The sequence below is a fragment of the Peromyscus eremicus genome, chromosome 23 (genome assembly GCF_949786415.1).
Source record: "Peromyscus eremicus chromosome 23, PerEre_H2_v1, whole genome shotgun sequence".
Lineage (NCBI taxonomy): Eukaryota > Metazoa > Chordata > Mammalia > Rodentia > Cricetidae > Peromyscus > Peromyscus eremicus.
The window spans coordinates 2,760,777-2,788,445 of NC_081438.1; the positions used below are offsets into that span (position 1 = coordinate 2,760,777).

Consider the following 27,669-nt stretch of genomic DNA (forward strand, 5'->3'; position numbering starts at 1 on the left):
AAACGGCCTCAGTTAAAATGATAACACATGATGTCTGTGAGAGTCTGGCTCAATGTTCTGCAGGGACAGGCAGGACCCGTGATCCCGTGTCATCTTAAAAAACCCTTTGGTGAAGGTATAACCCCAATACAAGATTTAGTCGGGCTAGCCCCACGCCTGCTGGGGTCAAGCCTCCCTCCCGATCGGCGGCGGAGGGTCCTGTATATCCCCTGAAAAGGCGGGAGATGCAGGCCTCACCCCTGCAGGTCTGACTGAGCTTGTGTGAGCTGCCCATTCCAGCCACGCCCACACGGTAACATCAGTACTTAACTACGTGTGCAATGAATCGAAATACCATGCTCTTTAAGCAAACAGGGTGCCCGTGCCAGGTTGTAGCCGTGTCCCCACACTGGAGGCAGCGAACCGTGGCACATGTGTGTGAACTCAAAACCCCGAATGGGCAGTGAGAGAGGCACCGAGCCCCACAGCTCCCCCACGCACCTGCACAGTAACAGGGAAATCGCCTTCCAAACCCTCAAAAGGTAACTGCGATTTAAAAAATAAATAAATAATAAATAAACGTCTTATTTTCCCCAGCACATACACACAAGGATACACATACCAGGAACCGTTAGAAAGATCCAGGACAGAATGCAAAGAATTTCAATGCCAGGTTTCTTTATGTGCTCAGCAGTTTATCTAGAAACTCTGTGACACAGCCCCCAGGAACGGGACAAGTCCGCAGAGACCTTCAAGGACTTCTGTTTCAGTGTGGTGACACGGGGACCCAGCCTTGACTCAGGGCAGCAGTGGGAGAAGTAACCTTTAGGGGAAGGGTACTGCCGCCCCCATCAGAATAACCCAGTGCACAGCACATTAATGGCAGAAGGATGTGGGGCATGCCAGGGTGCACAGGAAACCGCTGGACACCCATCAGCGTGAGTTCATTATAAATTATACTGAAGGGAGAGGCAGCAACTCTTTTCTGCCTTGGGCACATCCTTGGCTATGCTTCCCAGGCCAGGCAGAGGGAGCAGGACTCTGTCGTAGACCCGTCCATCCTGGAGACCCCAAGCTGGTGCACGGACTGCCTGGTGGGTTACCTACATCCTGGCTTGAAGTCCTGGGGCATCTCCTCTGGTCGTGCTGACCAGAAGTAGCCATGATGGATGCCATGGCAATTCCCCAAGGGGACATTCCTACCTCTGCTCTTGGACTGGCATCCCTAGAGCAGAGCCGTCGGAGGAAGGCAGTGCACGTGGTGTTCAGTGTTACCTCATCACCTAGGGACAGCCAGGAGGCTATCCCTGACCTACAGAGACCCGAGGCTACTGTGCCTCCTCCTCCAGGATTTGGAGCCACAAGCCCCAAACTTCGGACAGGCACTCGGATACATCAGTGCCTAGGACAGGCTACCCGCAGCCCCAGACACTGTGGTCCCACCCTGGGTACGCTCGATGCCAGCTGGAGCGGTAAGGGTCATTTCACGTTCTGAGGCCATGGATACCAAGGTAAGTGGGTGCACGGAAAAATGCCTTCTGCCTCTTCAGTAATTTCGAATGCGGATAGGCCAGCCCAGAGGATGTCCCAACTCCTGCAGGGCCACCTCAGTGTCGTGGGCATCCCCAGGCTGGAGCAGCCCTGTGCTCAGAACCGCTGTGTCTTAGCCCCACACGGCTCCCCGTGGCTCCATTTCCACTCCTGGGCTGAAGAGCCGAGGCCCCTGCTGCAGGCCCTGCTGCTCCGTGGTTCAGAGGCCGCTGCTATTTCTGTGGCACAGCGGTGGCTTGGAGAACTCCAGGATGGTGGTGCGAGGTTTGTTGAGGAACTTGGGGGCACGGCGTAGCAGCCTCTGGGCCTCCGTGAAGGTGCAGGTCAGCTCCTTCAGCCACTGTGCAAACTCGGGGTCACTCTGCACAGAGACACGGGCAGGAATTGGGACTTGTCTACATATCTGCCCACAGTATCTACAAATGACAAAGGTCAGTGGAGCCTGACAGAGGACACATCCTGCCTGCCTATCCTGAAACCTTGCTTCGACCTCCAGGTCCCCTGGAACCTGGTGAGAAATTCCAGACAGAGGGAAAGGCCGTTCTGGGCTCTTCCAATGGATCTCCTGTACCCTATCAACCACCTTAATCTAGTTGGAGATTTTCTCTGGTCCTAAAACCACAGCCTATAGAATAATAAACGGGGGGGGGGGGAGTTCTGATGCTGTAAAACATCCTATCACATGTCTAAGCTAATTTTGAAGTTCCTGTGTCCACCTGTAATCTCAGCCCGGGGGGGGGGGGGGGGGTTGGGGGGGGCTGAGTCAGGAGAGTCCCGAGTTCCCGGCCAGCCTGGATTGCATAGCAAGATCCTGTCTCAATGATAAGCTAAAGGGTGTCCTGATTCTCCCAGTTTCTCTCCCCTAGTCCTGTGAAAACACACGTGTGCACACACCTCCGTACACCAAGGGAAAGTGTTCCATGATGAAACTTGAGCTATAGTACAACTCAAAGAGAAACAAAGACCGTCCCCCACCCCACCCCCAGCCCCTGCCTGGGAAAAGTCCTTTTGGAATCTCAGAGATAAGAGAAAACAGTTAGCTGGAAGATCGGACTTCGGCCCCCAGGCAGTCTCCAGAGTAAACTATCACATTGCTGCACTCTATCCTCTGCTAACACCGGGCTTGACCTAAACCTCACACTTGCTAAGTGCGTGGGAGAAGCCTGGGGACCTGGTGAGAGCCCTGGTAGAACGTGCCCATCCCTGTCTGTTTTTAATTCCAGAGAATGTCAATAAAACTCACCTCGCACTGCAGGACAAACTGCTTCCCTCCTTTTATTCTGAATAAAATGCATTTTCTGTCTTTAATCTGGGTCTCCTCCACAGACAGGATCTGATCCATGGTCAGTAAATTTTGCTAAAATACAAACGGAAAGGTTAACAATGACTTTGTTACTCTGTGATCTCTTAGGGTAAAGAGCGCATTTTCAAAAGCAAATAATTTTTTTTGTTGTTGTTGTTGTTTCTTTCTTGGCTGATGTTCTAGAAATAAGGAGAATGGCTACAAAGGACACAAAAAGAAGTTCAAAGTCAAAATGTTAGTCTGGGCAGCTGTGGACGTGCAGGACCACACCACAGGAGTGTCTGCTGCCCCCTAGTCAGCAGGAGAACAGTGAGCAGCGGTGGATGACAGACAGCTAAGGCAGGGATGGGCTAAGACATTGATCCATACCAAAAAGACCTAAATACAGGTGGTATTCTTACAGGGCCGGCAGATCTAGTGTGAAGGCTCGGCAGGAGGTCACAGCATGGTTATACGGGGGGTGGGAGGGTGTGTATGTTTGTTTGTTTATATTTCCGATAAATTCCACAGGAATCTGGAGTGAAAAACATCATGAGAAACTCCCACGCTCCCTGTCCCTCTGTTCACTCTTAATGGATCTGTCTCGGGGACTGCCTAGCTTCACACAAAATGCTGAATGTCAAAAGAAAAACAATAACAAAAGATACATTGTTGCAACTGCAACAGTTTGCTCTGGCCTAACATACCGAGGCTCATGAGAATTGCCTGCCCAGGCCCCAGAGAGACGCTTCAATACCTGGTAGCCCGGAACAGCCTGGAATCCACAGAACACCTGTTTAGTGCGTCCAATCTTAGAGGTTTTAATTTCAAAGAGCCTTGGTGAAGTGACCACAGCCTACGGTTACCACTCATCATTGCCGCAGAGTTCACAAGAAGTTACCAAAAACCACGACTCAAAAGTCAAGACAGAAGAGCTGACTCTGGGAGGCTGCTGACCCTCATTCCTGCCTCCCGATACACAAACTATGTCCTGACCCCAGGGCCCGTGGCCACACTCACAGTGATGACCCCTGCCCCGCCTCACTGCAGACCATACACCGTCCACCCAGATGGGCTCTTCCCTGGGCGTCTCACACGGAGGGTGTTTAAGGGAAGCAGCCCGCGCCTTGTCCCTTCGCTAACCTTAGCTGGAGAAAGGGTCTGAGCGGTTGTGATTGTGAGACACACCTACAGATTCCCAGCAGAGTGCAGACAGCCGGGGTCGGTGTGCTAGCCACCCTAAGCAAATCCCACGGGTGACATTTCATCTGATCTGACTTGGGGAAGAGACCAAGGGAGCACAGACATGCCTCGGTCAACAGCCCTCCCCACAACAGGCTGGTTATCCTCGTGCTGCCCTGGATTCCTCTCTGTAACTCCAGGGTTGGACCCTGGAAGCTGCTAAACCTTTGAGTTTGTTTACAATGTCCGGCCTCGGGTTAGCGTGCCGTAGTCACGGGAGCTGAGGCTTTCTGTACCTCCCACTTCACAGATGAGCAAACTGAGGCCCAGAGAGGCACCTCGGGCTGTCCTGAGTCCTGAGAGCGATGAGTTGGGATCCCCCTCTCCTGCTCCGCTCTCCTCCCATCCCACCCATTCTCCTCTCCAGCCTCCATGGACCCCCCCTGAGGCTGCCGGGACTTGGGACTCCATCTTTCAAGTGACACCTGCGTCTTATTCCAGGAAGGGACTTGACACGGACGCTTAAAAGTCAGGCCACAGCAACCCTTGTTTCTGTGACACAAGAGGCACAGGGTACGAGGCAGCGTGAGGGAGCTGCTGTACCCCAGGGCTGCACAGGCCCCCCACCCCGCCCCGCCCCCCGGGACTCACCCGAGACTCGCCTTCTCCTCTCCACTCTAGTCTGTTGGGGAACAGGTAAAAGTAGCGCCTCTGCCATTGTGTGAGAAAGGGGTTCCCCAGCTTCAGCATGAACCCATGCAAGATGCAGTCCTTCCCCAGGGCATAATCTGAGGGTGAAGACACAGAGTCACTCAGGTCCTGGGCCAACACAACTAAACACCGTTATCCCGGTTTTTGAACCCAGGGGACTGGGACGTGGGAGCTCAGAGGGTTCCAGGCTCTGTGTTCAATCCTTGCTTCTTGGTATTTGAACCTGCAGAGCCTATCGGCAACTCTGACGGGGCAAAATTTTTGTTCACAGACTACTAAATAAGAGACTGGTTAATCATGAATTCTCTCCAAAGTCCCGTTGCCACTGGAGGGAACTGTCCACTAATCCACTTCCACCCTGTGAATCACTCTGAATCCAGGCCTCTTCCCCTCCAAGGTGGCGGGCAGTCAGGTCACGGCGGGCTCTTCCTCAGCTCACCGCCCACAAAGACAGCGGGGTGAAAGGACTCAGACTCACACTGACGGAGTCTCTGAGGTGGTGGCGTTCCACAACCCTCATGAAAAGCTTTGGAGGTTGTGATAAAATCACACCCACTCTCCATCAATCTACTTACGATGCCATGGGGGCTAGGCGTGGGCGGGGGAGTGGCCTGTGTTTGGTGGGTCCAGTGAGGAACAACAATAAAAAAGAGAAAAGTCTGCCTGCCCTTGGGAATGTACAATCTGGAGAAGGTCAGACCATCCTGGAAAGGGTGAGACCCACATGTCCCCTATGATGGAGAAAAAGCAAAGGACAGGGGAGGGGGGAGGGGGTGGGGCCCTCAGAGCTGACCTTCTGATGTGGGCTTGCACTCCTGGGCAGAGTTAAAACACATTTGTTACTGGTTTTGTCCCAGACACGGGCATGTGCATGGTACATTTCTGTCACGGAGACATCTGGAAGCTCCCTGGGCCTGCTCCCGACTCTGTAACGCTCCATCTCCAAGGACTGAATTTTCAAGGCTGCCCCCACCCCAAAGTTCCAGGGACAGGGAAACCTCAGAACTCGGATGGCACTGCCCGCCTCTCTGTGCACGTCCATCCACCTGGTGACCAGAGGCTCCCAGAGACTCCACCCAGCCCTTCCAATCCACATGAAACCCAAGTCTGGCACGCTCTTTCCTATGCTGGGAAGCACGTGATGACACCGAGCACCGAGCCACACGGCCTTTTACCTTCCTCCTGACCAAGCTGCTTATTTTTAGCCCTCTTCCTGGCCTCGATTTTATCCGTATCAGCATTGACGGCGTCGTAGATGGTCTCCACCACTTCCTGCTGCCAGCGTTCAGAGATCACCAGTGGGAAGTTCTTATAGAGGTCCTGGTCGCAGTCCAGCAGCTGGGTGTGTAAGGACAGAAGGGGCACACGCTCTAATGCCTTCCCAGATGCAAAGCAGCCAGCACCACGGCCACATTCAGGAGAAGAGCCACGCGGCAGCGTCCCAAGCTCATAAGGTCTTTACTATCCACCTTAGAGGCTCTGTCAGTAAAAGTCTGAGTCCTTTCACATGGCCACACCAGGGATCACCTCGGCCCCAGGCCAGGCAGCCTGGGCCTGGTCTTCAGTAACACTAGGGTATTTTTACCAAATGACAATGAGCATGTGTTGACTTTTTAAAACTTTGTTTGTGTGCATGAGTATGTGGTGTATGTGTTCCTGTGTGTGCACATGTGTGTGGTGCTGCATGTGTGTAGAAGAGTGTGTATGAGTGTGTATGAGTGTGTGTGTGTGTGTGTGTGTGTGTGTGTGTGTGTGTGTAGGTCAGAGGCTGGTATTAGTGTCTTTCTCTATCACATCATATTTATATATTTATATGTGGGAGACAGTCTCTCTCTGAACCTGGAGCTTACTGACTGACGAGACTAGGCTTCCTCTTGTCTCTGGCTCCCCTTCACTTCCCGGTGCTGGGTTACAAGCATGCACCACTGTGCCTAATTTTTACTCACGAGCTAGGGCTCTGAACTCGGGCGCTCGTGTACAGCAAACACTGGACTATGTGTCTCCCCAACACCACATACTGGGCTTTATTTAGGAACAGTAAGAGACTCTGACAGTCAAGTGAGTTTCCGCTGTGGGTGCCTTATTTATAGAAATGGGGACAAGGGTCTGCATAGTGTCCAAAACCTGATAAGAGAGAAAAGCCAGGCTAGCTGACCAACCTCCCAAAAAACGATCTGCAAGAGTGGGAAAGCTAGGCTGGGCAGTGGTGACGTACGTCTTTAATCCCAGCACTCGGGAGGCAGAGCCAGGCGGATCTCTGTGAGTTCAAGGCCAGCCTGGTCTGCAGAGCGAGTTCCAGGGCAGGCACCAAAACTACACGGAGAAACCCTGTCTCGAAAAACAAACAAACAAAAAGAGTGGGGAAGCTCGCTGCAGGCTGGCTCACTGGCATCTCACAAACTCCCGACTCATCCACCACCGTGAACGGACTGGTGTTTAAACGTGAATGGCAAGGGGTGCAGACACCCCCGCCTCTGACGAGAGCTGCAGTAGCAGGGTGCACACTTCACAACAGCATTTTTCTTTCACTGAATGTCTTCGCCCCACCCTCTAGGGCAGGCTGCCCCGGGAACCCAGGAGAGGTGGTGATTTTGCCACAGTTCAGACCCAGGTAGTGGGAGGTGCATCCCTCTTCTCCAGGAGCCGCTGGCTCTGCCCAGTTGCCCCTGCCCACCGCTGTCTCTACCTCACAGCTGCCTCCCCTCCCTGGCTCATCTTCCCCTGCCTCTGCCCTCACTCCCACTGAGTGCCCCTGTGACAGTTCCTGCCGGACTCTGCCACGGAACCTGCCCTGCTCTTTCCAGGGAGCGGGGATGGGTCAGACATGCAGAACCACGGCCTGCTGCTGCTGCTGCTGCTGCTGCTGCTGCTGCTGCTGGGGAAGCATGCAGGTGAGAAGGCGAGCAACTGCATTTGCAAAGATAAACTCAAAGCAGCAGAGAAAAGCCAGGGCTGGGACAAGCCACCAGAGTCAGGGCTGGATGACTGGGGCTGGCAGGCAGGCGGTGGCCTGCTGACTTAGCGTTTTAAAGACAGTAATTTTCCCCATGACTCACCCACTCCCTGTGAGCATGTCTCATCTCCACTTGGAAAAAACAGAGTCACGCACCAAAGTCTGAGAAATGCAGAGGACGCTAAGACTGCGATCAATGCACCCTTGATGGATAAGTGCAAAGAGATCCGTGCCGTCTGCATGTTCCCTTCTGACACAAGCAGACCCTAGACCAGCAGCGGTTCTCAACCTTCCCAAGGCTGGGACCCTTTCATACAGTTCCTCACGCTGTGGTGACCCCCCAACCATAACATTATTTTCATTACTACTTCATAGCCGTAATTTTGCTACTGCTATAAATCGTAATGCAAATCTCTGATATGCAGATGGTCTTAAGGGACCCCTGCGAAAGGGTCATTTGACTCCCAAAAGGGGTTGTGACTCACAGGTTGAGAACCACAGCCCTAGACTTAGAAGCACGAAAACCATGGATTCTTCTGCTCTGAGTGGAACGTGTTTGAATCGGTTGTTACTCCTGCCTCAGATCCAAGTTGGAGTTCAACCACAAATGCCACACGTCATAACAATGTGAGCACCCTGCCACTCATCAAAGTGAAATGATCGGGGTGGGTGGGAGGTGGGGGTGGGGAGCTGCAGCTGCTGCTGCATGTAGGTGCTTAGTACTAAAACTATCACCAAGTATAATGGATTCTTCTCTCCTCGAGTCAGGAAGGGTGGGGTGGCCTGTCACCCCAGCATCAGGGAGGCTGAGGAGGACCGTGGGTTCTAGGCCTGCTGGGCTGCAGAGTGAGTACAGGGACTGGGGGTGTAGCTCAGTGGTAGCGTGTTTCTCTAGCTTGTGCAAGGGCTCCAATAGATCCCTACCCCCCTCCCTTCCACACACAGTGAATCTTAGCAGAAGCCCCACCCCCGGAAGGGGGCATACCTTAATGCCTTTGGTGTCCTCTTCATCAAATGAGCCGATATCAAAGGCGTCGGCAGCGTTGACCTCTCCCCGAGGAGGGATTAGCGGTGGCGGGTACTAGAAGATCCAACAAGTAGGTAGGGCCCAGTTATCAGCTGCCCTGTATGCCCCCAGCCCAAGATAACAGTCTATAAAAAGAACATAGCCCGGCCTTCAGAAAGTGCGTGTCCAGAGAGCGCAGCCCACCCTGATCAGTGCTGGCTGCCCCGGGTGACCTGAGCATGGCAGGGTGGGCAGGCAAGTCCCCCCTCGTTATGGAAACTGCTACCAATCTGCAGCTGGGCTTCACTCAGAAATGCATTTTAAAAATTCAACGAGGGTGCTTCCTGTACCAAAGAGAATACTACCAAGCTTAAAATAAGGGGAAGGGGTAGGGTGCAGCTCCATGGGAAAGGATGGACTTAGTGGGAAAGAGGCCTGGTCCAGCTCTAGCATAAAACAAAACAAACAAAACAAAAAAGTTTGAAAAAACATTAAAAATCAGGAAAGGGCAGTATGGGGCTAGGAAACATCTCCGTTCAAGTCAGACGCTCCTTGCGTATTGAAGTCCGACTCCACACACATCTCAATTAGTCAGATAACTGCTGTACTGTGCCTTCTGTTCATTTGCTGAGATGCCATCTCCAGAATCTTTATACAGTCGCCCCTCAGCACCTGCAGAGGACCTTTCCAGGCCATGGCTTGGCTAGAGGACCCACCGAGGAGCAGGTCCCTCACACAGAACAGACAGCAAAGGTTTGTACAGAACCTACTGACATCCTCGGCAGACTTTAATCTCTAGGGGACAGCGTAAATGCTCTGCAGACCGCGGACACTATGAGTCCACGTGTGCTCGGGACACCAGTGGTTTGTTTTTGTTTTTTTGTTTTTCCTGAATATTTTCCATCCGTGGTTGGCTGAACCACAGAGGCAAAACTCAGGCACATCTGACCCGTGTGGGGAAAATGAGGAAAAGGATCCTCCCCAACGGGAATCCCCTGCACATGGTGACAAGTCCAGGCAGAACATACAGACGTGGCGGGCTCGGGTGGGGACCCTGTAGGGGCAGAATCAGGAAGCCAGCAGCAGAGAGACAGACAGAGAGAGCTCAGGGGGCCCAGCGGGTTACCTTCCGTAAGTACACGTGCTGCCAGTCGATGCCCTTGAAGAAGATGTGCTCCTTCACCTCTTGTGCCCTGAGGAAGAGGAGAGAGAGTCCTGCAGAGGTCAGATGGGGAATGTGACAGGTGCCGTGCTAAACTGTCTCCCAGTGAGAACCCATAGGGACACGGTCAGCTCCTCAAGAAAGCAATCGCGGGCACTTGCCATGTGAACACGAGAACCTGAGTTTGGATCCCTGGTTCCCATGTAAATGCCGGACTGGCATGGTAGCAAGAGGCAGAGACAGGGGACGCCCTGGCCATGCAGTTAGCTAGACTTGCCCAATCAGGAAGCTCTGGGGAGGGACCTGCCTCAGTATCCGAGGTCGAGAGCCATCAAGGAAGACACTCATCACTTTTGGGTCCACACATACTCCACACTCTAGTGCACACACATACACATGCATACACAGACACATGTGCACAAGCATGCATGAGCACGCGCGCGCGCACACACACTCGCATGCATGCACGTGTTAGAAAAAAAGCAAGAGGTTACTTTTGGAGAGCACAGAAAATGCTGTAGCAGGGACTAGAGGCATCAACACTGGACCTGGGAAGATGTCACCTTTCCCCAGACAGACGCTGTCGCTTAAGACAGCCTGGCAGTTCCCAGACACACCCATGTGCAGCCACGTTGTGTGGCTGCAACAGGACAACACGGTGCGAAGCTCTGACACCGGAAAGCCACCTCCGCCCAGCTGCGGCATCGGGCCGGTTTGTGGGGGCAGTGTGCACCCCTCAGCCCCTCTCTAAGGCGCTCCTTGGGAGCATAACAATGCAGCTAAAAGACGGGACCCAGGAAAGCGGAGGGCTCGGGTCAGGTAAACAACGACCCAGAAAATTCAGGTGGGGGTTGGGGGGGTGGAGAAAGGGAGAAACAGAGGCCACACCCGGTACTCTCGGGACTTGGCAGGAAAAATGAAAACCGGTAGTATCTCCCCTCCCCCCTCTCCCTCCCCCATCTTCTCCCCTCCTCTCACGAGCTCCGGTTTGAACACTGTTTTCCCAGATGGCAACACTATTTTGGGAGGCCGGAGTCTTTAACCAGCATGGCCTGGCTCTAAGAAGGGATTCACTCTGAAGAAAACCCTCCAGTCCCCTATCTCTGCCTCCTGCTCAGCAGAGATACAAGCCCCGCCCACGTCCTCACAGAGAGCTGGCACTGTGCTTTGGATTCCAGCCGTGACAGGCTGACCCCTCCGATGCCAGGAGCAGAAGCAGACAGCTCCTCCCCCGCATTTCTGTCTGGTAAGGGCAGCAGTATGGGCAACCAATGCCCTGTGGGACCCCGCCCCGTGTGACTGACTCCGCCCCGTGTGGCTGACTCCGCCCCGTGGCCACACCCCGAGTGACTGACCCCACCCCATATGACCGACTCTGCCCTGTGTGACCCCGCCTCGTGTGACTGACTCCGCCCCATGTGTGTGACTCGGGCCCCATGTGACTGACCCCGCTCCGTGGGACTGACTCCGCCCCACGTGACCCTGCCTCGAGGTACTGACTCCACCCTGTGTGACTGACTCCACCCCTGTGACTCCGCCCCGTGGGACTGACTCCGCCCCACGGGACTGACTCTGCCCTGTGTGACCCCGCCCCATGGGACCGACCACGCCCCATGGGACTTACTCCACCCCGTGTGACTGACTCCGCCCCATGGGAATGTCTCTGCCCCCTGTGACTGACTCCGCCCCTGTGACTCTGCCCCATGGGACTGACCCCGCCCCATGGGACTGACCCCACCCTGTGTGACTGACTCCGCCCCATGGGACTGACTCCGCCCCCTGTGGCTCCGCCCCGTGGGACCCCGCCCCAGTGGATGCCGATGGCTCCCAGGGACTGGATCCGTGAGACCAGCCTTTTCTTTGGAGTGGAGACTCGCTAGACGGCCTACCCGCCTCCGCCGCAGCCCAGCCGCCGGCTCACGTCCCGCTGGAGCAAACCCTCCAAGAGGGACCTCAGCTCCGGGGAGAAGGCGTCCGGAAGCTGTACATTCTGGGGAGAGAAGAGGCGGATTTCAAAGGCCCATCCCAAGAGGGTGGCCTCGCCCCCAAGCAGAGGCCGAGGCTGCTCCTTGGGGCAGAGAAGATCGAAAACTGAATTCGTAACAGGTTGACATTAACCCTAAACCGATGACTGACTGGTTTTTGGGATCCTGCAGCAGGCTGGCAGGTCCGAAGAGCTAGCGGCCCTCACCTCTTCTACAGGAGATCATCTGTCCACGTCTCTGATGGCCGTGTCTGCTCCCCACTCACCACATCCCTCTTATTCTGTTCATTTGCAAATCTCATCATTTACCCTGGAGTCTGCTTCCACTCAACTTTTTTTTCTTTCAAAATTTCCCCTAGGAATGTTTTTTTCTTCGTGTATTTATTTCAACTATGCACATTTCATGTTATATATATATATATATATATATATATATATATATATATATATATATGTTATATATAATATTTTGTGGTTTTGACCTGTCTTTATGGTTTTTTGTATCCCTATCTATATATCAAGAACACGTGATTGTTCAAACGGACGTCAGTGCATGTGAGCCACAGGGCCCATGTGGGGGTCGGAGGTCAGCCTTGGGTGGTAGTCCTTGCCGACCGCCTGGTGTCTTTGTTTTTCTTTTTGCTGTGCACACCAGGGCAGGGGAGCATGGCCTTCTGGGGACTCGCCTGTCTTCGCCAGTCATCTCCTAGCAATACCGCTATGACAAATGCAGTAACTGTACCCGGCTTTCCTGCGGCTTCCGGGGCTCAGGACTCGGGCCCTCAGGTCTGTGGGCCAAGCTCTCTATCCACAAGCTCCATCTCCCCAGCCCTGGGGCACCAAGTAACAGAACGTGACAGGGAAATGGTCCTTCATCATCTTACCACGGTTAGGGTCATGCGGTCTATCTCATGCTTGTCTTTGGTTTTGTGCTGTCGGAAAGGGCTGTGGCTGCGGACAGGAAAACAAAGTTCTGTCAAAGCGTGGCATTGGCTAACTCAGTACCGGCGCTAACATCTGGGTAATACACAGACGTCCAAAGGTCATCAACACTCGCCACTTCTGGCAACCAAGCCTAGCCACAGAACAGACGGAATCCTGAATGAGCCAGACACATCTCACTTGATCCGCGACAACGCAGTGACAAGCGTCTCCAGTCAAAAGTCACCTGCAGGGCACGGGCATCAGGCAGCCACGCTCCAGATCCAGCTCCTAAAACAGCCTGATGGCCTGTGTGGCAGCGACGCATCCCCGTGGTGGTGACCGCCGATCAGCCTAGAAGCCAGGGTGCCCAGCCCAACGCCGCCTTGGTGGCAAGGACTGCACCAGGAGGCCCCAGGAGGAGTCGGGAAAGCTGGGGTCCCTGTGACCTGGCCGTTCACGCAAACCTTCAGTATCCACATCCAGACAACAGACGGCGGCGGCAGCGGCAGATGGTAGGTGTGAACAGGGCGGCCAGTTGTAAAGACCCAGAGCCCGGCCACGCTTGGTGAGCCCTGAGAAGGACCCCTCTTGCTGTGACACTCGTTTAGTTCATATATTTCTCCTTCTTACTTTCCAAGCTATGATTCTCAAATAGAGTTACACCAGGCCACTTCCAGCCACGTATATAATGTTACCGTGTTCTCCTCCCCTCCCCTCTCTCTCTCTCTCTCTCTCTCTCTCTCTCTCTCTCTCTCTCTCCCCCTTCTCTCTCCCAGCTCCTCTCTTCCCCTGCTCTCTCCCCCTGCTCCCCCTTCTCTCTCTCTCCTGCTCTCCCTCTCTCCCTGCTCTCCTTCCTCTCTCCCCCTGCTCCCCCTCCTCTCTCCCCCTGCTCCCCCTCCTCTCTCCCCCTGCTCCCCCTCTCTCCCCCTGCTCTCCCTCTCTCTCCCTGCTCTCCCTCTCTCCCCCTGCTCTCCCTCTCTCCACCTGTTCTCCCTCTCTCCCTGCTCTCCCTCTCTCCCTGCTCCCCCTCCTCTCCCTGCTCCCCCTCCTCTCCCTGCTCCCCCTCCTCTCTCCCCCTGCTTCCCGTTCTTCTTCCTTCTGCTCCACAGTTTCCATACTCTCCTATAATCCACACACATATGATTTTATGTCTCTTTAAAGTCAGGGACCACAAGGGACAGGACACACGTGATGTTTGTCTTCCCGGGACTCATCAGTTTGCTTTATATGATTAGCTCCAGAGCAGCCATTTTACTACAAACAGCTTAACTTCATTTCCTTTATGGCTGCAAATAATTCTGCGTGGTCTTCATCCATGCCTCCCAGGCTGCTTCCGTAGCCTAGCTGCTGTGAGCTCTGCTGGGGTGAGCATGGGTCGGTAAGTGTCTGTGTTCATGTAAAGTTTTACATAAACACCCAGGAGTGCTATACAGTATCACACACACACACACACACACACACACACACACACACACACACACACACGGGCAGAGGGAGTCTATGTAGCCCAGGCTGGCCCTGAACTCACTATATAGGCCAGGCTGTCCTCAAACTCACTTCCGTCCTCTGTCTTAGTTTCCAATGTGCTGGGATTTCACGTGTGAGCCACATTTTTTTTCTGCGTCTTTGAAAAGTCTGCAGAAGCTAGCTTTCAAAGGAAACTTTATCATTAAGTGACATTTTGCATATGCAAATTAGAACTCGTGGCATATCGATGTAATTTTAGTTTGATGAAGGACTGGCTAGGACTGGGGTTTCCTTTCAGAGAGGCATGTCTTTAAGATGACCAAGCCTGTTCACAAGGCATGTGAGACAGAAGCTGAAACAGACACTCTGGGAAACTTTCCGAGGCCAACTCTGCCGATTACAGAGACATGATCAAGGCAACAATAAAGGATCCCACTTGTCCTGGGCTGCCCCTTCCTGCTGCAGGGAACTTTTTTTTAAGACTCTTTCCTTCTCCATCCACACAAGAGAGGGCGCCCCAGCGTCGTAGTGAACCACCCAGGCAATCGCCATCTCCTAAAAAGCAACTAATCTGAACAAAAAATTCACACAAGGCAAACTGGCACTAACCAAGGATGGGCAATAGTCTTTAAATAGGTTTGATGGGAAATATTCTTTTCACCTTGTTTCCAAGGAGAAGGAGCGTGCAATTACTGTGCTCCAAGAGGGAACTGAAGCCAGGCAGGGTGGTGTGCCAGCAAGGGAGACGGAGGAGCAGAGGATCCAGGGTTCACAGCCATCCTCAGCTACGCAGGCAAGCACAGACTACATGAGACACCATCAAATAGATACATAAAAGTAATAGAAACCCAAAGCACTGCGCTCTGAACCACCGCGCTTCCGCTTGGACAGCCCTCTGTGTTCACATCCACAGAAGTATCCGCACGCTGAGGTCCGGGTGGATGGATGCCAAGTCACCGCCAGTCTCTCTGTTTCCCACCCTGATGCTGCCTCTACCCTCCTGTGTTTCTTAGGGTTTACGGGGTTGGAGAGGACCTTGGACTTGAGTGTGTGCTCACACATGTGAGTGCAAAGCCAGCGGACTCCATTCCGTCCTTGACCTCTGACATAGTGTGAAGGTCATCCCCCAAAGTCCTGCTGAAACGTAACTGTGGTGTGTGCAGGAGGTGGGGCTTCTGAGGGTGAGGTCAGGAGGGGATTCCCAACCCAGGAAGGGATTAAGGCTGTTATTTGGGAGGGGAGGGTCAGAAAGGTGAGTCCGGCTTCCCCAGTTCTACATGTTCCCTCTCCTACTCTCATAGTCCCCTGGCCATGTCCTCTAACGACACTGTAGGAAGTCCCTCAAGCTGCTGACTGAGCGCTTGGCTTCCAGGACCATGAGCTCAAATAAATTCTGCCCGTTATAAACCACCTGGTTGGCGTGATTCTGTTTCAGCTGTACAAAATAGTCAGAGAGATAGCCAGGCGGCGGTGGTGCACGCCTTTAATCCCAGCACTCGGGAGGCAGAGCCAAGCAGATCTCTGTGAGTTCGAGGCCAGCCTGGTCTACAGAGTGAGATCCAGGACAGGCTCCAAAGCTACACAGAGAAACCCTGTCTCGAAAAACAAAAACAAAAACAAACAAACAAAAGTCAGAATGGGAGAGAGCCCCAAGTCCTCCCTACACCACCCCTGCATCCGTTCCTAGGGCCATAGGCCCCTTTCACAAGCCCAGTGAGTCCACAGCTGACTCAGCAAGGCATCATGGGAAATGACTTTCCAGCTCTGCCACCCTGGGCTGTCTCGTCAGGAACACTTGAGCGTTCAGCTCCACACACGTGCTGCCAAATGGAGCCTTGATTACTCTTTGTGAACCGAGTCTGGGATCTGGCTTTCTATTTTGGAAAATGTTTAAAAAAAAAACCCAAAAACCCTCAGATAGTAACATCTCCATTTTGAGCAGGACAAGTGGCACTCACAGCCCATGTGATGGCAGCTGTCCCCGATGCAGGCTCCGTAAATAGGTGCCCAGGTCCCGGCTTGTCACCAGCACAGAGTGCAGAGACACGATTGCCGCCAGCACTGGGTGGCTTTTGACTACAGCGAGTCCACATCCTGGGCGAAAGCACGGCGCTCTTAATTAGCGAGTGCCAGGCCGAGCACATCCCCCTACACCTGCTGGGAAACCGAGGAAGCCCACACACTCCTACCACGTTAGACGCTTCAGATCCCCAGGGCTGACACGGAGCCCAAACCACTACGACATCCGATTAAACCCTCTCACAGCTTAATTTTAGAAGGCAGGAAAGATTGTGTGTCACGTCAAATATGCCTTTGGAGTTTGAGCCAGTAACAGTGAAATATCTATAAAAGGCCCCTTTTCCCTCTGTGGAACAAACCCCAGGGGCGCTTAACCCTGCCCCCAGGCCTCTGGCCAGGCGCTGTCCAGATGGAAGACGTATGTGGGGGAGGGGCCATCCCCAGAGGGAGAGTTCTTGATTCCCATAACTGTTCGTTTTGGGGGCCAGGGACTCTCCTATGCACTTAGATACTTGAGTCATGCCCATGCACCCTAAGCTATGACAACCCAAACTGTCCCCAGGGAGCACTGAGTGCCTCTGGAAATTGAAGTTGCTGGCTGTGAGGCTGCAGCTGCCCTAGAATGAGATGGGGCAGGAATGGGCTACCCCCAGGAATGCAGCATGCCTCCAGGCCCAAGCTCTGCCCACCCAGTGTCCTGCTTCACCCCCCTTTCACGTCTCGGGGCCAAAGAAGAGCAGCTTCCGGGGCCTCTGGACCACATGTGACATGTTCACAAGACACAAAGCAATCCTGAGTCTCCCCGGGTGCAGCTTCCTGAGTGGCATTTACTACTGTCTACAGCTTGGGAAGGAAGGTCCCCTGCCTAGTTCCTCCTTGTTTACAAAAAAACAAAAAAACAAAAAAACAAAAACAAACAAAAAAAAATTCCCCTTATTTTTATTTTCTGTGTATAGGTGTTTGCCTGCATGTTTCTGTGCACCATGTGCCTGTGGTGCCAGCAGAGGCCAGAGGAGGAGCCGGAGTCCCTGGAACTGGAGTTACAGATGGCTGTGAGCTGCTGTGTGGGTGCTGGGCATCAAACCCGGGTCTTCTGAAGAGCAGAGAGTGCCCTCCACCCCTGAGGCATCTCTCCCGTCTCAGTTCCTCCTTCTGAAGACCCGCCTTGGGACCTCGCTCATGAAAGGTCTCTGTGACCCTTGGTTCCACCCGAAGAACTGCTGACTACACCCTCCCAAGAGGGAAACCCTGCCCTTCCACGTCCAGGTGCACGCACGGGATGTCCCTGCACTGTCTCCGCTGAGTCCCCACATCCTCTCCAGCTGCAGCTCAGGCACGTCTCTGTCCCTCTGACACTGTATATGCCACCGCTGCTAAAACCATCTAACTGCAGATTACATGGCCCTGTCATCCCTTTGTTTAAAAACCCTCAGTCCCTGACACCAGGAAACAAGGCCACGCTCCACAGCACACATGGAGGAGGCCCTCCCAGGTCTCCATTGCTTCCTCTAACACACAGTATCTGAGACACTAATTACCACTCACGGGCCCCCATGGTGAGCTGCACCTGTCCCCACATCTTCTCCATCCTGAGAGCTCTGTCTCCCACACAGTCACTCCAACCCAGCCAAGCCAGAAGTGGGTCTTCCATGTCTCTACTCCAGCTCCCGGTCGGCCTGCCCCTCTCCTGCCTTCCTTCTCCCCTCCTCCCGCAGCCCTCCTCCTCCTCCTCCTCCTCCTCCTCCTTCTCCTCCTCCTCCTCCTCCTCCTCCTCTCATGCCAAGGCCCTTTAAGTACTCAATAAATGTTTATCGAGCTCAAATCACCGGAGTCGGAACTCATTTCCTGTTCTTTGCTCCCTGGTGCTGTGCTGCTCCCTGGACGGACTTTTGAGTAAGCCCGGGAGAGAGACCTGGACCTCAGTGAGGAGGATGCATCCAAGTCCATCTGCCACACAGGCCAAGACGCCTTCTCCCGGGCTCAGGCAGTCAGCAGACAGTGACTGGGAACTGGCCCTGGAGAAGGTCTAACACTCCTTTTGGCAGCTAGAGGTTTACATGGCCACACATATAAAAGACGCTTAGGTGACATGTGTGTTCTCTCTCTCTCTCTCTCTCTCTCTCTCTCTCTCTCTCTCTCTCTCTCTCTCTCTCTCTCGTGTGTGTGTGTGTGTGTGTGTGTGTGTGTGTGTGCTCTCTCTCTCTCGTGTGTGTGTGTGTGTGTGTGTGTGTGCTCTCTCTCGTGTGTGTGTGTGTGTGTGTGTGTGTGTGTGTGCGCTCTCTCTCTCTCGTGTGTGTGTGTGTGTGTGTGTGTGTGTGCTCTCTCTCGTGTGTGTGTGTGTGTGTGTGTGTGTGTGCTCTCTCTCTCGTATGTGTGTGTGCGTGTGTGTGCACGTGTGCACTAGCACACACACGCAGATGCATGCACGTGGGGAGGTGTGCAGAGGTCAGAGGACAGCTTAAAGGAGCTGGTTCTCTCCTTCCACCGTGTTGGGCCCAGGGATTGAACTCAGGTCCTCAGGCTTGGTGACAGGGGTCTTCACCTGCTGAGCCCTCTCACCAGGCCGATCGCTCCCTCCCTGAAGCAGCCCTTCCACGAGACCCCCCCCCCTTTTTAAGGGCTGCGGTCAGGCGTTTTGGCTACCTGGGCTGTGCCCACTCTCTGGTTTCCATCTCTCTCCCCTCTCTCCCCACAGTGGTCCCTGGGACCATCCTCAGGGGCCTTCAGGTCTGTGACAAAAACCCTCTTGCCACAGGAGATGAAGGACTTCGCCAAGGACTTTCTATTTTTCCCGTTCGGAAGGACGCGGAGGGTGAGCTGCAGCTGTGTGAAACTAAACTCACTCCGTGAGGGCCAAGTCACAGCTGCAGAGGACCGAAGTGATAATTAGACAAGCTCTTCCTGATTCTCCAAATGCACAGTCATGTGACTGCAGACCCTCTCCAGACATCGAGCACGGACCGTTTCTTACCAACAGCTAGGGAGGACAAAGAAGAGGCAAAACACTCCTTCCCAGGCTTGCACCGTTTCCCGGGGGTACTTTATTGACGTCTCCTGTCTCGGACAGTTTGGCTGTTGCCTCCAGGGACCAGAGGGACTCCTGGGTGTCCTCCTGGACCTTCAATGGCTGCTGTGGGGGACAGAGGGGAGTCTCCCTGGGAAATGGCTTCTTCTGGCTCGCCCGGCATAAACTCTATAATCAGGTCAACTAGTCTGCCAACAGGAGTGAAGGGCGCCTGGGCTCCGCCAACATGGTACTGGTAATGCGATTACGGAATAACAGACCCGACTTTCTTAGCGGTAATATCATTTTAGATCCCCGGGGAATACAATGGGCCCAGCAGAATTGGATTACAGAAGCATCAAAGATGTAGTGAGTTGCACTTGGAGCCACGTTCGGGGGCACTGTGGAGTTCAACGGCTCTTCAAACCGCACTAAACAGAATGTATGAGTTTTCCCAGGGGTGTGGTGAACCCTCAGCAGGCTGTGGGCACAGGCTACCGGGCAACTGGTAAGAGGGAAATCTAGGGACAGGAAGTGGGGACAGAGGTCTGTCTTAGAGCTTTGCAGTGAGAACGAAGGATACAGCTGGATTCCCCTAGAGTCAAGCTCCCGGTTAAAACCAGCGGAAACATCTAGAAAGTCACGGAAGGTGTCATCCGTCAACAGTCCAGTGTGAGAACACATCTTGGGGCACACTCCCTTGCTGACCAACTCAGCATCCCTGTAGCTTAGCATACCGTCAAGTAGAAAGGTCACCTTCAGAGACACAGCTTTAGCAGGCTCACAGAGAAAGGCCAACTTTTCAGGTGGGGCTACTTTGCCCCCCCCCACACACACATACACCCCAGAATTCTCCAGATATTTGATGCTAAGAAATTATGAGAAAGCATTTGTAAAGGGGGCGGGCACCACCTTCTCCAATCATCCACATTTTAATACTTTTGCCTAGTCCCAGAACATGCCCTCTTGGTTTGCTATATTTAGTCTTACTCTTACCTTAGTCCTAGGTTAAGGTTCACGGGACCTATGATGTGGGACGGAAATACAGAACCACAAAGCTTTCATCCCTGAGCCCTCGGGACAGACGCTGGCCTGAGGGACACAGGTGGAGCCACAGTGGCGGTCATCTGCAGCAGTGTGGCTTAAAGGCCACTGTGTGATTTAACATGACATCAAGGTAGTAATGTATACGTATTCTTCCCACCCCCGTGCTGAGGATGGAACCCAGGGCCTCCTGTACAGGAGGCAAGTCCCCCGCCGCCACTGAACGCACCTCAGACCAGGACATCCCATTTGACCCAAGGACTCCCAGGACAGGACAGAGTTCTACTCACCCCCGCAGGAGCTTGAAGAGCATACAGCCCAGGGAGAACCAGTCAGCGCTGCTGTCGTAAGATATGCCCTTCTGTAACACCTCGGGAGCCATGTACCCATGGGTGCCCCTGGGGAGGCAAAGGAGATGGTCACGGGAGTGTGCTCGCTCTGGAGTAAGGGGGATGCCCCACGCTGAGCGGGCAGTGGCTGAGCATGGAGGAGAGAGCATGCACCAGGGCCCGAGCGTACGCCTTGTGCCGAGCACCCCGCGGAAGACGGTCATGAATTCACATCACTGAGGTCACGCGGGAAGGGAAGGAGGGTGGGGGCATGGCGGAGGTGTCTGTCACCCCACTGACCTCCAGGGTTGATTCCACTGGTCTGGCTGGCTAGGTGGGTGTCTGTGAAGGCACCAGGGTACATAACACACTGTGCCCCAAGATGAGCCTGAGGGACCCGGGGGGATTTTCTACGACAACATCAAAAAGAGCCTTGGGAAAGGCTTCATCTGCAGCCTTTCTGTCTCTCACTGGCTTCTGTCAATGAGAGGATGGAGAGGGGCTGAAGGGAAAGCGGGCGTGGCCACGGCTCAGCCCCACGGAGGCCCAAGAGTTGAACTGAACCAACACAGGGCAGGAGGTGGGATTCAAATCATGCCTTCCTTAGTTAGGGTTAAGTGCTGCTGACTTGCTGACATACACTGAGGATCTACTCAGAAACCCCTGGTACCTAAGGATCATGGGTGATCACTGGAGCCCACGGAGGAGGCTTGAAGGAGCCACATTAATGTGTGATATGGGTGGGTGCTGGTGGATAGTGGCAGGCCTGGCTTTCTGCAAGGTGCCAGCATAAGATCAAGAGAGCCATGCTTGATGGCTCAAGGAGACCTCTGCCAGGGCTTCCAAAATACTCCCTATAGGAAGACTGAACTCCAGGGAGAGATGCTCCACACTGCAGGCTAACACAACACCAGGGACAGTTAAGAGAGGAACTAAGGACCCCCCAGATGCACTGTGTGGACCAGAGCAGGAGCGGTGCTTACCGGTCACTCAAGGCCTGGAGGAAAATGTTTCACTTTATTTAAATGACACTGCCGGCCCAATGGCTGGGATGGCACAGGCTGAGGACTCCAGCCTTACGTTATCTTTCTCTTGTGGGGTGAGAAAATGCCTGACGTAACAGCCTACCGGGAAGACTTATTCCATTTGTGACATAGTTTGGAAAGTTTCAGTCCGTAGTCCTTGGCTCCATGGGTTGGGAGCCTATGGTGAGGTAGAGCATGGAGGCAGGAACAGGCGGCAGAGACCACTCGGCTCGCAGCTGACAGGAAGCAGGAAGCAGGAAGCCCCACATTCCTGTGTTCTCTCTCTATCTCGCCCAGGTCCCTAGCATATGGATTGCGGCTACCATATTCAGAGTGACTCGGCTCACCTAATTAACCCTCTGGAAACACCCTCGCAGACACACCTGCTGGGCTTTCCCAATATCAATACAGTTGTGGTGATACTTAAATGTAACCATCACAAGGATGGCTGGTTTCTATCCTAACTTACTCTTAAGAACGCTTGCGGTGATACATTGTGTACCCCAATAAAGCTTACCAGAATCAGAGGACAGAGCCAGCCACTAGATTAGATGTAGAGGTCAAGCAGTGGCGGCACACACCCTTAATCCTATCACTCAGCAGACAGAAATCCGTCTGGATCTCTGTGAGTTCAAGGCCACACTGGGCTACATGAGAGAAACAGAACCAGGCAGTGGTGACACACACCTTTAATCCCAGCACTTGAGATCTCAAGCCTTTGCTTGGGAAGCACACACACCTTTAATCCCGGGAAGTGATGGCAGGACAGAGAAAGGTATATAAAGCGTGAGGAAACAGGAACTCGCTCTCTTGAAGCTGAGGATTTTGTAGAGGTAAGCTAGTGGCTGGCTGTTTTGCTTCTCCAATCTTTCAGCTTTCACCCCAATATCTGCCTCTGAGTCTTTTTATTAAAAGACCTTCTAAGATTCGGACAAGCCGGGTGGTGGTGGCGCACGCCTTTAATCCCAGCACTCGGGAGGCAGAGGCTGGTGGATCTCTGTGAGTTCAAGGCCAGCCTGGTCTACAGAGTGAGTTCCAGGACAAGCTTCAAAGCTACACAGAGAAACCCTGTCTCGAAAAACCAAAAAAAAAAAAAAAAGATTCGGACAAAAATGCTGGGCATTGCGTGGACAGCAGCTTCTGACTGGCTGGTGGAGAGGGCCTTGCCTGGAAGCCCTTTGAGGTGACTACTGGGTGCTCTCCACGACTGAACCACAATCTGGGAGTGGGGGGACATCCTCCAGGAGAAATGAAACAAGCTGATGTAGACGGCTCTGCAGGTGTTCTCTGGCGTGCACGGGAGCTGCCCAGGACCGCCACTGCCTACAGTCTGTGCATTTTTCTGCGTAAGGTGGTGCCAGCATTTAAACCAGGAGCCTGTCCGACTTCTCAGCCCAATCTCTTAGCCAATGCTGTTTGAGACGACCAGTGTCAACTGTCCACGTGGATCTGGAACACCTGGGAGGCAAGCCTCTGGGCACACCTGTGACTGAACTGATTAGGCTCATTGGGGTGGGAAAACCCACGCTAAAAGTGGGCAGCACCATTCCCTACGCTCGGGTCTCAGGCTGCACAAAAAGGATAAAGTGAGCTGAGCATGGGCTGTTCCTCTGACTGGATGTGATGTGCCCAGCTGTCTCAGGTCCCACAGCTAGGACGTCCCTGCCACGATGCTTTATAACCTGGGATAACGAACCAAATAAGCCCTTCCTCCCTTACCTTGCTATTGTCAGGGTGTTTTATCACAGCAATAGAAAAGGAAGCTAAGACACCATTCAAAATGCAGTTCTTCCCAAGACAGGCAGAACAGTCCTCCATGTGGAGCTGATGCAACTCTCAGGACCAAGGCGGCCAGGCTCGTGGGATAAACCACGCCACGCCACAGAGGTAAGGTTCTGGGAAGATGAATTCTTACGAATGCTCCTATTCTTGTTTAGTTATGACTGCGGCAAACTGAAGACGTGAGCACACCAGAGTGGGGTTGGCATTAAAAATTCAAAAGCATCTCTTGAAAATGGCCGAGGAGCGGCCTGGAGAAGTGCGGGTAGCCCACACTCCAGCAGAACGTGGATGCTTCAGGGTCCTGCTCCAGCCTCCGAGCAAAGAGCAGTCTACTTATAGAAACTGTGCAGTGTACGACCCACATTTCAACGCGGGACTGGGGCTTTCAAAGGCAGTTTTGATTGAATGTAGGCCCTCATAGAGCACCGCAAATCCACCCCTGTGGTTCTAGTTACACAAAAGAAGAGTCTGTAGTTCGTTTTCCACACAGACACGTGGGACGAGACTCAGGGTACTTATCTCCAGGACCATTCAGCAGAGAGAACACTTGCTGAGAGGGACAGTAAAATGTAACTGTAAAAGATTCGGTGCTAAGAATGAGAAATTTTAGTATTTAGTGTCCATGTGTGCGTGTGTATAGGGGCCATACTCAGGCCCCGGCTCGCGCGTGGAGGTCACAGGAAAACTTATGGGAGTTTTCAGTTCTCTCCTCCCATCATGTGGGTCCTGGGGATTGAACTCAGGTGGTCAGGCTGTGCAGCAACAGCTTTATCTGCTGAGCCATTCCTGGACCCAGAAGGAGACAGTCTAGAAGGCAAAGTGGGGTGTGGGAGTGTGGCTCACTGGGACACTCTTCTCACTGCTTCTCCGGAGCTGGGGCAAGGCTTTTACCTAGAGGCGGTCTCAGCACTTAGCACTGACCCCACTAAATGCAGCTCTGAGTCCTCAGAGGCAGCTAAGGGCCACAGGCTCAAGAGGCACTTCTCTGTGGCAACCAGCTCACCTCCCGAGTCTAAGGGCATGATCCCTATTAGACTTCGGAACTGTAAGGAAGTAGATGGATGGTTCCCAGCAGTTCCTGATTTCTCGGAAGTACAGGAGATGGAGATGAGAAGTCCGCCCTGAACCCTCCCCGGGGGCATTCTGGGCAGCCGTCCCAGGCCTCTCTAGGTCATGGGCTCTGTAACGTACTCTGGCAATGGGGGTAAAAGAATTTATTAGCTCTGCTTTACAGAAGAGGCTAAAGAGTTTCACGGGCAGCGTGACCTCAGCTTCCTACGCATCAGCTGATTCCCAAGCAGGGTCAGGCCCCCAGCAGCCACGCCTGTCCCCACAAACAGTGACAGGGAGCACTCCCGTCACACAGGGAGCACTCCTGTCACACAGGGAGCACTCCCAGCTGATGAGGGAGATGAGGGGCACCAGCACCCTGGTGCTGTTGCCTGAACCCAGGTGCCACGGTGCAGAAACACAGCAAACGCAGCGGACAAGCTACTCACACGCTGGCGTGAGGCTTCTTTTTGGAGAAATCACAGGCGAGGCCAAGATCGGATATCCTCACATGCCCGTATTCATCCAGAAGGATGTTTGCAGGCTGAAAGAAAAAGAAGTTCAAGAGATCACTGGAGCTCCATGTGACCGCCACAGGGCGTACCCTCTGTCATCATTTCATCATGGCCGACATGACCTCACAGGGTGCATCCTATGTCATCATTTCATCATGGCTGACATGACCTCACAGGGTACATCCTATGTCATCATCTCATCATGGCTGACATAACCTCACAGGGTGCATCCTATGTCATCATCTCATCATGGCCGACATGACCTCACAGGGTGCATCCTATGTCATCATCTCATCATGGCCGACATGACCTCACAGGGTGCATCCTATGTCATCATCTCATCATGGCCGACATGACCTCGCAGGGTGCACTTCTCTGTCATCATCTCATCATGGCTGACATGACCTCACAGGGTGCATCCTGTGTCATCACTGGGAACTCTGTGTTCTCAAATCAAGGCAGCAGGGCAATGAACGCACCACCACTCTGCTGACTTCAGTGGGAAGGGGCTGTGGGAGAGGCAAAGCCCCACCCCCCACCAGAGAGTGACACCCAAGGTTGGGGCGGGCAGGAAGGTCCCCACCACAGAATTGAAAGCATGTCCTCCCCATTACTCCAAGAGCTTCGGTGTAGCCAGCATGGGCATCCTAGCCCTGGGGAGCAGGGCCACCATCTGTGGACCACAAGGGACAGATAGGAAGGCATCTTGCAGAGATGTATAACTGCTGACCTGAGGGCAGGAAGCATCCCAAAGCACCGTGACAGTTCTGATGAACGGCCATCACTGACGAGGGCCCTACCAAATGGCCGAACTGGAGTCTGGCCCTGACTCTGATTAGATTTGGACAGAGCAGTCACAGAAACAAAGACCTCCCCCTCAACGCACCCAACTACAGTCACCTCAGGAATATCTTTCTGCCCTGAAGCACCTATTGTCTAGCCTAAAATAAGAATAATGGCAAGCTCTTACCACACTGAAACATGAATAGTCATGAGTGACTAGGATTAAACTCGAATGGGAATTAAATCAACAGCATTGCCTACTACACCCCTTAGAAAACAAAAGCAGCAGAGCGATGGGCGGAAGCCCTTCGAGGGTTCAAGACACAAGGGCTGCAGCTCCATGAGCTGTCAGCGTGTATCTGGTTCCTCACAAAATTCATGAACAACTACCACGCCATGAGCCCACCAGCATCTGGTTATTTCTAGCTCAATAAAAAAAAATTATCTTTTCTTCTGTATGCGCACATAAAAGCTAAGAGAGTAATTCTTTAACCCAAAGAACACTTTCGATTTCACAGAAGTATTCTGGAGAAAAAAAATATATGTATGTGTGTTTGTGTGTGTGCGCGCGCGTGCGTGCGTGCACACTCAAAACCAAAATACAGCATTTTTGCTTCCTAGATCAATCATTAGCAGGACAGGTTGGCACGTCCTTATTCCGGCCACTCGGAAGGCCGAGACAGGAGGACCTCAAGTTCCATGCTGCCCTGGGTTACACAGGGAGGCGCCTGCCTCAAACAAGCAACACAATGTCCCTCTCACAGAACCTAGGGGAGAGGTACAGGACTTCATCCCAGACCACCACGGGCTCAGATCATTCCGGACGGAAGTGCGAGGCAAACACTTTCTCTCGGCGTTTTCTCATCCTATCAGTAAACTGTCAGCCCTACCGATTCCCCTCTCCTCGCTACCTACACATCGCACACGTGTCTAGAGTCTGTTAGGGTCTCTGTCCTTAACGATTTTGTTTGTTTGTTTGGTTTTGTTAGCTTGACACAAGCCAGAGCCATCTGAGAAGGGAGAACAATCATCGAGGAAAATGCCTTCGTAAGATCAGGCTGTGGGCAGGTCTGTAGGGCCTTAATTAGTGATCGATGGGGGAGGGCCCAGCCCATGGTGGGTGGGACCATCCCTGGGCTGGTGGTCCTGGGTTCTATAAGAAAGCAGGCTGAGCAAGCCATGAGGAGCAAGCCAGTGAACAGCACCCCTCCCTGGCCTCTGCATCAGCTCCTGCCTCCAGGTCCCTTGCCCTGCTTGAGTTCCTGTCCTGACTTCCTTTCATGATGGACTACAAACCATAAAATGAAATAAAACCCTTTCCTCCCTGCGTTGGTTTTGGTTGTGGTGGTTTACCACAGAAACAGAATCCCTAGCTACGGCCATCCCTTTTGTCTTCTTCTCTGTCTGCATCACACACAGATGGTGTCACCATGGACACACCCACCATCCCTCCTTCGTGGAGACCCCAGCACGAAGCACAGCTCCAGAGCAAGAAGCCACAGCTCAGTTTCATTGCCAGTCAGCCCAGCGAGGAGTTTCCGGGAAGTTCTACAGGCCGAACTGCAATCCACAACCCACCCCTCTCCCATCCAACTGGCCTTGTCCCACGGGAGTCAGGATGCCATCATCCTTTATCTTGGCACATGGTTCGTCTTTATCCCCCTCAAACCCTGACCAACCAGCAGGGCAAGAGCTGTTCCTTGGTGAGTGTCAACTGAACCATGATAATATACAAAAGAGAAATGCCCCGAATATGCTGACCAGCATCTCCTCTGTTGTGTAACTCCTGGACCGCGTAGGAGAGCTTCTTCACCCAGCGCCTTAGCAGGCACTGAGGCAGTCATGACAACAGGGACTGGCCACAGGTACCACTCCTGCTGTGGCCACACAGTGAACAACACAGCCAGGGCTGAGTCA

At 53.4% G+C, this 27,669-nt stretch overlaps 1 protein-coding gene across 1 annotated transcript in view; it reads right to left on the bottom strand.

Annotated features, from left to right (window-relative positions):
- Positions 1-1,096: 1,096 nt before the first annotated feature.
- The window catches only part of Grk3 (G protein-coupled receptor kinase 3), a 94,913-nt gene continuing 68,340 nt past the window's right edge, over positions 1,097-27,669 (bottom strand). Inside the window, exons 12-21 of the mRNA XM_059249127.1 lie at positions 24,904-24,998; positions 20,559-20,666; positions 12,695-12,761; positions 11,716-11,816; positions 9,791-9,857; positions 8,644-8,739; positions 5,881-6,043; positions 4,646-4,782; positions 2,774-2,887; positions 1,097-1,891 (exon numbers count right to left, since the gene is read on the bottom strand). Coding sequence (XP_059105110.1) covers positions 1,730-1,891; positions 2,774-2,887; positions 4,646-4,782; positions 5,881-6,043; positions 8,644-8,739; positions 9,791-9,857; positions 11,716-11,816; positions 12,695-12,761; positions 20,559-20,666; positions 24,904-24,998 — 1,110 coding nt within the window. The 3' untranslated portion in view covers positions 1,097-1,729. The remainder of the gene's footprint in view (positions 1,892-2,773; positions 2,888-4,645; positions 4,783-5,880; positions 6,044-8,643; positions 8,740-9,790; positions 9,858-11,715; positions 11,817-12,694; positions 12,762-20,558; positions 20,667-24,903; positions 24,999-27,669) is intronic.